This window comes from Oncorhynchus nerka, linkage group LG18, assembly GCF_034236695.1.
Source record: "Oncorhynchus nerka isolate Pitt River linkage group LG18, Oner_Uvic_2.0, whole genome shotgun sequence".
Taxonomy (NCBI): Eukaryota; Metazoa; Chordata; class Actinopteri; order Salmoniformes; family Salmonidae; genus Oncorhynchus; species Oncorhynchus nerka.
Window position 1 is genome coordinate 69,461,154 of NC_088413.1, and position 7,604 is coordinate 69,468,757.

The 7,604-nt window shown below is 45.6% G+C and overlaps 1 protein-coding gene across 1 annotated transcript in view; it reads left to right on the top strand.

Annotated features, from left to right (window-relative positions):
• LOC115146391 (lysophospholipid acyltransferase 2-like) overlaps nucleotides 1–7,604 on the top strand; it is an 85,379-nt gene that overhangs the window by 76,517 nt on the left and 1,258 nt on the right. Inside the window, exons 12-13 of the mRNA XM_029688435.2 lie at nucleotides 3,172–3,323; nucleotides 4,458–7,604. The exon at nucleotides 4,458–7,604 is cut by the window's right edge and continues 1,258 nt beyond it. Of these exons, the coding sequence (XP_029544295.1) occupies nucleotides 3,172–3,323; nucleotides 4,458–4,644 (339 nt within the window). The 3' untranslated portion in view covers nucleotides 4,645–7,604. The remainder of the gene's footprint in view (nucleotides 1–3,171; nucleotides 3,324–4,457) is intronic.

The following is a 7,604-nucleotide window of genomic DNA, read 5'->3' on the forward strand; positions in this document are numbered from 1 at the left end:
GCAGGGTGTGTGTAGCAGTATGATAGGGACAGGGTGTGTGTAGCAGTATGATAGGGACAGATGGACAGGGTGTGTGTAGCAGTATGATAGGGACAGGGTGTGTGTAGCAGTATGATAGAGACAGGGTGATGGACAGGGTGTGTGTAGCAGTATGATAGGGACAGGGTGTGTGATAGAGACAGGGTGTGTGTAGCAGTGATAGGGACAGGGTGTGTGTAGCAGTATGATAGGGACAGGGTGTGTGTAGCAGTATGATAGGGACAGGGTGATGGACAGGGTGTGTGTAGCAGTATGATAGGGACAGGGTGTGTGTAGCAGTATGATAGGGACAGGGTGTGTGTAGCAGTATGATAGGGACAGGGTGTGTGTAGCAGTATGATAGGGACAGGGTGTGTGTAGCAGTATGATAGGGACAGGGTGTGTGTAGCAGTATGATAGAGACAGGGTGTGTGTAGCAGTATGATAGGGACAGGGTGTGTGTAGCAGTATGATAGAGACAGGGTGTGTGTAGCAGTATGATAGGGACAGGGTGTGTATGATAGCAGGGTGTGTGTAGCATGATAGAGACAGGGTGTGTGTAGCAGTATGATAGGGACAGGGTGTGTGTAGCAGTATGATAGAGACAGGGTGTGTGTAGCAGTATGATAGGGACAGGGTGTGTGTAGCAGTATGATAGGGACAGGGTGTGTGTAGCAGTATGATAGGGACAGGGTGTGTGTAGCAGTATGATAGGGACAGGGTGTGTGTAGCAGTATGATAGGGACAGGGTGTGTGTAGCAGTATGATAGGGACAGGGTGTGTGTAGCAGTATGATAGGGACAGGGTGTGTGTAGCAGTATGATAGGGACAGGGTGATGGACAGGGTGTGTGTAGCAGTATGATAGGGACAGGGTGTGTGTAGCAGTATGATAGGGACAGGGTGTGTGTAGCAGTATGATAGGGACAGGGTGATGGACAGGGTGTGTGTAGCAGGGGGACAGGGTGTGTGTAGCAGTATGATAGGGACAGGGTGTGTGTAGCAGTATGATAGATGGGACAGGGTGTGTGTAGCAGTATGATAGGGACAGGGTGTGTGTAGCAGTATGATAGACAGGGTGTGTGTACAGATAGGGACAGGGTGATGGACAGGGTGTGTGTAGCAGTATGATAGGGACAGGGTGTGTGTAGCAGTATGATAGAGACAGGGTGTGTGTAGCAGTATGATAGGGACAGGGTGTGTGTAGCAGTATGATAGAGACAGGGTGATGGACAGGGTGTGTGTAGCAGTATGATAGGGACAGGGTGTGTGTAGCAGTATGATAGGGACAGGGTGTGTGTAGCAGTATGATAGAGACAGGGTGATGGACAGGGTGTGTGTAGCAGTATGATAGGGACAGGGTGTGTGTAGCAGTATGATAGGGACAGGGTGTGTGTAGCAGTATGATAGGGACAGGGTGTGTGTAGCAGTATGATAGGGACAGGGTGTGTGTAGCAGTATGATAGGGACAGGGTGTGTGTAGCAGTATGATAGGGACAGGGTGTGTGTAGCAGTATGATAGGGACAGGGTGTGTGTAGCAGTATGATAGGGACAGGGTGTGTGTAGCAGGATAGGGACAGGGTGTGTGTAGCAGTATGATAGGGACAGGGTGTGTGTAGCAGTATGATAGGGACAGGGTGTGTGTATGATAGGGACAGGGTGTGTGTAGCAGTATGATAGGGACAGGGTGTGTGTAGCAGTATGATAGGGACAGGGTGTGTGTAGCAGTATGATAGGGACAGGGTGTGTGTAGCAGTATGATAGGGACAGGGTGTGTGTAGCAGTATGATAGGGACAGGGTGTGTGTAGCAGTATGATAGGGACAGGGTGTGTGTAGCAGTATGATAGGGATGTGTGTAGCAGGGACAGGGTGTGTGTAGCAGTATGATAGGGACAGGGTGTGTGTAGCAGTATGATAGGGACAGGGTGTGTGTAGCAGTATGATAGGGACAGGGGGACAGGGTGTGTGTAGCAGTATGATAGGGACAGGGTGTGTGTGTGTGTAGCAGTATGATAGGGACAGGGTGTGTGTAGCAGTATGGACAGGGTGTGTGGGACAGGGTGTGTGTGTAGCAGTATGATAGGGACAGGGTGTGTGTAGCAGTATGATAGGGACAGGGTGTGTGTAGCAGTATGATAGGGACAGGGGGACAGGGTGTGTGTAGCAGTATGATAGGGACAGGGTGTGTGTAGCAGTATGATAGGGACAGGGTGTGTGTAGCAGTATGATAGGGACAGGGTGTGTGTAGCAGTATGATAGGGACAGGGTGTGTGTAGCAGTATGATAGGGACAGGGTGTGTGTAGCAGTATGATAGGGACAGGGTGTGTGTGTGTAGCAGTATGATAGGGACAGGGTGTGTGTAGCAGTATGATAGGGACAGGGTGATGGACAGGGGATCATCATTGTGAGCGTAGGAGACAAAGGCCAGTGGGAGACAGATGATGTCCCTAGATGAACTCCACATCTCCTCGACACTCGGCTGCATTCTCCATCACATCTAGGAATGACACAGTCATAAGCTGTCATGATAAACAAATAAATGTTACGATTCCCTATCTGGAAGTATACACTTTGCACTTGCTCACTTTCCCTCATGGATTAACGAAAGCATTGGATTGGTGTCAGCACAGGCTCCTATGGGAGTTTTCATGTGTGTGTGTGTTAAACCAGTTAATTTTTTTTTTACAAACCACAAGGCGGTAGTGAAGTGAGTGCAAACCTTGGTGAAGAACGGTAGTGAATCGCAACGCAGCCACGATATCCTGAAAATTAATTTCAGAAAGATAAAACTCTAGATTCATATTGATACTAAAAATGCATTGTAAACACTGGTCATGGGTGAGCTATGCAGTAATGATGGCTGTCCAAGTTGATTGCTTCTGTTCATGTAGTATAAAGAACTGGGTCAGTCATCTTCTTGTTAGGAGTTAGTTTATAATGGCTACAAGAGGCCATTTAAGTCTGAAAGCTGATTTGTGTTGACTTGTTCCTGGAGATGTAACTGTTCCTTCACTAATGGGCCCATCTTCTCTAACCTCCATTGCATCTTCTCTGATTTATGCAAAATCCTTATTGTTACTTTCTGTATCTTAAAACGTTATGTTGCATTGACTTTCAGTTATTCACAATTTCTTCCTGTGGCTCACTTCCAGCTAAGACACAACATCAGACCCTACTTCCTGGGTTCAACGACACACAGGAGCATCTACGATGTCATCACGTGGGCGGGGACTCAGATCGCCATCTGCTACACGGTGGTGCCATTCGTTCTATTGGCCGTTGGGCCGTCACTCAAGTTCTACAGGTGAGTGGCATTACTGATATTCCACATGCTCTACCAGCTCTTTTGAAATGTAATACATGTGTAAGAAGTTATGCTATATGTAACAATGTATAGTCAAAACAGTGTAACTTTATTGATAGACTACAAATGTTCATGGCTGGGTCCTAGGAAATGTGGGAAGCCCCACTAAGTTCAAAACCCCTGTCATTCTTAGTGAAATTTTCTCTCTCCAAATGCCAGTTTAACAATGCAGGCAAATGAGTAAGGCACAGACAGGGACACGGCACAGACAGGGACACGGCACAGACAGGGACACGGCACAGACAGGACACGGCACAGACAGGGGGCACGGCACAGACAGGGGGCACGGCACAGACAGGGGGCACGGCACAGACAGGGGGCACGGCACAGACAGGGGGCACGGCACAGACAGGGGGCACGGCACAGACAGGGGGCACGGCACAGACAGGGGGCACGGCACAGAGAATAACCTCCGTTCCACTTTCTTTGTGGCCTCCGTCAGCGTCAAACTGTTAACAAGACAGCTTAACGACTAGAAGACCGGGACGATTGACGGGGAGAGATACAGGGGTTATATGTGATCAGGGCACTTCAGTGAAATAGAAGCACATCTACGGTGTCATTTTGCGGAAGGTTGTTAAATCTGCCAGGCTGAGAGGCATATAAACCCCAGTTATTAAACAGGAGAGTTTTAGTGGCTGGCTGGCTGGCTGAATGGAGGGAGGGAGGGAGTGAGACCTAGTCCGAAGCCATGAGGTGGCTTGAGGACATGGTCTTCTGTTTTAGGGTTTAATGGTCCACTGTGCTGCTGACCGGTGTGGACTTTAATAATCCCACAGTCACAAATACACTGACTGTTGGTACATAGCGGGCAGGATTTTCTTTCCCATTAGGATTAGCTAGAATAACTTGTCAGGACTAGTTCACCCATAATGATTACAAGTAATTTGTATTCACAGGGACTTTTTGTGAACTCCTCTGGAATCTTTACGCTACATAGAAAAGTCTCCTTGGCCTGTTCTTTCAGGGGCTTAGGCCTGGATGGTGGTTATGTGACATGCGTTTGTGAACAGTGCTATACGGAGCGGATGACATCTTCATTGATTCACTGATTGATTGATCCTCTCTTTCCAGGTCATGGTACTACTGCATACACATAGCCTGCCTGGTGCTTGTGTTAGCCCTTCCAGTGAAGCCCCGGCACCTCCGCATCAAGGAGGAGCAACAGCAGCAGAACAGCCTACAGGGGGGGTTGACTGAAGACCACAACAGCCACTCCATCACAGACAACAACTGCAACCAGAAACACAAAGCCACATGAGACCTAGGAGGATGCCTCTCCCCCCCACACCTCAGCGCTCAAACAACCGGCACAGAGAGAACAGAACTCTGCTCGAACACTGAGACAAAGTGCGGCAATTCTTTGAGACCACAAAGAACCAAAAAAATTGACAAGAACACCGGCATAACCGACAATAACAAATAACAACAACAACAACCAACAACAACCCGTCAACCCTGCCAGTAGCGAGGAAAGACCGCAAATCATGTTTTGGAGAAATGAGAGGAAATGTGAGGAATGGATAGAGAGAGTGGTATATGAGGGCCACCAAATGGCTAGGATCTAATGAGCGAAAATAATGACATTAGCGATGATGCTAACGGTGCAATGCTAATCGACAGAATGGCGAAGACTCTGAAGTTGCCTTAAACCCTCTATGTACTGCTAGCAGGTTAGCGGCCAGGCTAGGTGCATATTCTGCAGGGTGAGAATGGTTGTGTTGAGGGGAGATCTTGTGGTGTTGGGAAATGAAGCAGTTGTAGTAGGACCTCCGCCATGTAGAGGGCGCTATACAGGCTAGTCAGACATGTATCTAGAGGGTTTTTGTCACTGTCCGAAAAGGATGTACCCTCTACTAGAAAAAGAGGCGTGGTAGAAAAGTGAGAGAAATATATGAAAGAAATATAACTTTTGTCTGATGCCAACTCCAAGCAGGCCGCCTTAGGATCTTCTAAGCATTGTTTGATTACTGTCACTTTTGTTTAATTTTTTTTCATATCTGCTGCTTTTTTGGAATGATACTCCTTCTATAGAAATGTGGGTGCATTACAAAATAAGTTGTATTCACGGTGACTGTTGATTTAGATGAATTGTTTTTAAGGGCTTTTTTGACATGGGTTTAATTTCCTACTGTAATTGATTACAAACTGTAGGTTTCCTCTAGGTTCAGATGTCTTGCCTGCCTCTGTAGCATCCGTTACAAGTTCAGTACTGTTAAAGTGGTTTGAAATCTACGACTATGTTAGATTTACTTTCTGAAAAGTTACTTAAATAAAAATCTCCCTCTATTAGTTTTTGAATCCATAGCCTCTAAATGAAATGCAACCAACTGTATTGTGACCATACTGTATGAGTAATCAGATATAGGATGTGATGATTAATATCACAATAACTGAACCTTAACTGTAAGGTAAATTATGTTTCTAAAGCTACAGAGCTACACTGTAGTCCAAATGAAGCTGACTTGGATGTGTCTGAATTACCTTCCAGTAACACTAAAGGTTGGGCAATATGTGTTTGACGTTTGGGAAACCTACTGTATGTAATATTATTTGGGAATAATGGAAAAAATTAACATTTATGTTTCAAGTTTTTATTAATCATATGTACAGGATACACATGTTCTACACCATCCAATGAAATGCTTACTTGCTTAATGCTTAATTCTTATGCTCCAATTATGAAGCATAACTCGTATGCTCAATTGTTTTGTGACCCCCTTAATAAACAAAATCATATTCCAAGCCATATCCCAGACATAAGCCACGACCCAAGAGGTTCTATCATTACTGTAATGTGGGAACCACTGGGGTAAGAGATACATCTGGTGGGTCCAACCAACTCTTCTATGAGGGGGGTGTTTATTGTGGTGCAGAGGACCGCCCATGAGCATAACCAGAACGCCTGTAGGCTAAGGTTCGACAGCACCCTTTTTCTGCAGAGGTATGGACAAGGGCGTACTGGGACGAGAAATTGGCCATGGCATTTCTAACACTCCTCGAGGTCCCCACACCGGCCCATTTCTTTCCTTGAAGTCCCCATTGTTAGCCAGATAATTGTCATTTTGTGCAACAACAAAAAAGTTACACAGGCCCACTGGGCTTAAAATGGACCAGCCCATCTGGCAGTCCGCCCCTGGGTATGGAACATTCCATTTCATACAGTGCAGGCAGCCATTTAACATCTTTTTGACCATACAGCATTTATTAGATGGTAAGACTTGGATTAGTACCGTAGTACAACCAAAATGGCAGCCAATGAACCAGTTTTGGGAGCTTTCTTTTGTGATCATGAGTAACAATGCAGCAGATTTGTGTTTTCCAATGTAATCTCCATCTTGTTTTTCTAACATGTGCATACTCCTTCCATAAATGTGTATTTATGTGATTTTTCTAGATGTTCACGTGGTCTATGAGTGTATTTGTAGCCAAGGCGTAATGCCTGATGACAGGAAAGGGATGCTACCTTTACCAACTAGTTGAAATTGCACTGCATGGCCACCCAAATCTAGCCTGGTTAAACTAGACTGAACACTATGCTCGCAATTGTTTGTGCAACATTGTGTGGTTTATCCAGGCTACCCCAAACCAGCAGATAAATCCAAACTGCTCCATATGTCCAAAGTGCCAAGTCATAAACGGCCCATATACCTTTGTGAAAATATCATTGTTATTTTTGTGTCTAGGAAGAACTTAACAGAAGATTTGTATAAGTCCTTTGGAGAAAAAAAAACTGATTTTATGTCAAATAAAAAAACTTTTTTTTAACACTAATGCAGAGATTTAAAACCAGAGAGTCTTCTCACTCTCCTTCTTTTGCACTTTTGATAGGAATGTGAGTGGAGTGGAGAGTGTGGAGTGCTACACAGGGAAGTTGCCAGGGAAATGCAAGGGGGATGGAGATTCACAGCGTGGATAGAAATATTTTATCCTCATGGGATAATTTGACAGGGATGTGTTAGGGTGCATCCCAATAGTCCTACATGGCTTCCATTCCTTGTCTCCTTCCCTTCGTCCTCACTAGTCTGAAAGTATAGGCCCGGTGAAAGCACTATGGTAGAGCTCTACCATTGATACCAGCCAAGCGTTCACAAATCCAGTTATTTTAAATTGGTTTTGATGGAGGAAAGAAGATTACGCCACTTTGGACTATTTGAGATCCACCATAAAAAGTGTCCGACTCTGACCCTCTAGGTCTCTGGAAAGAGAGCTTGGAAAATG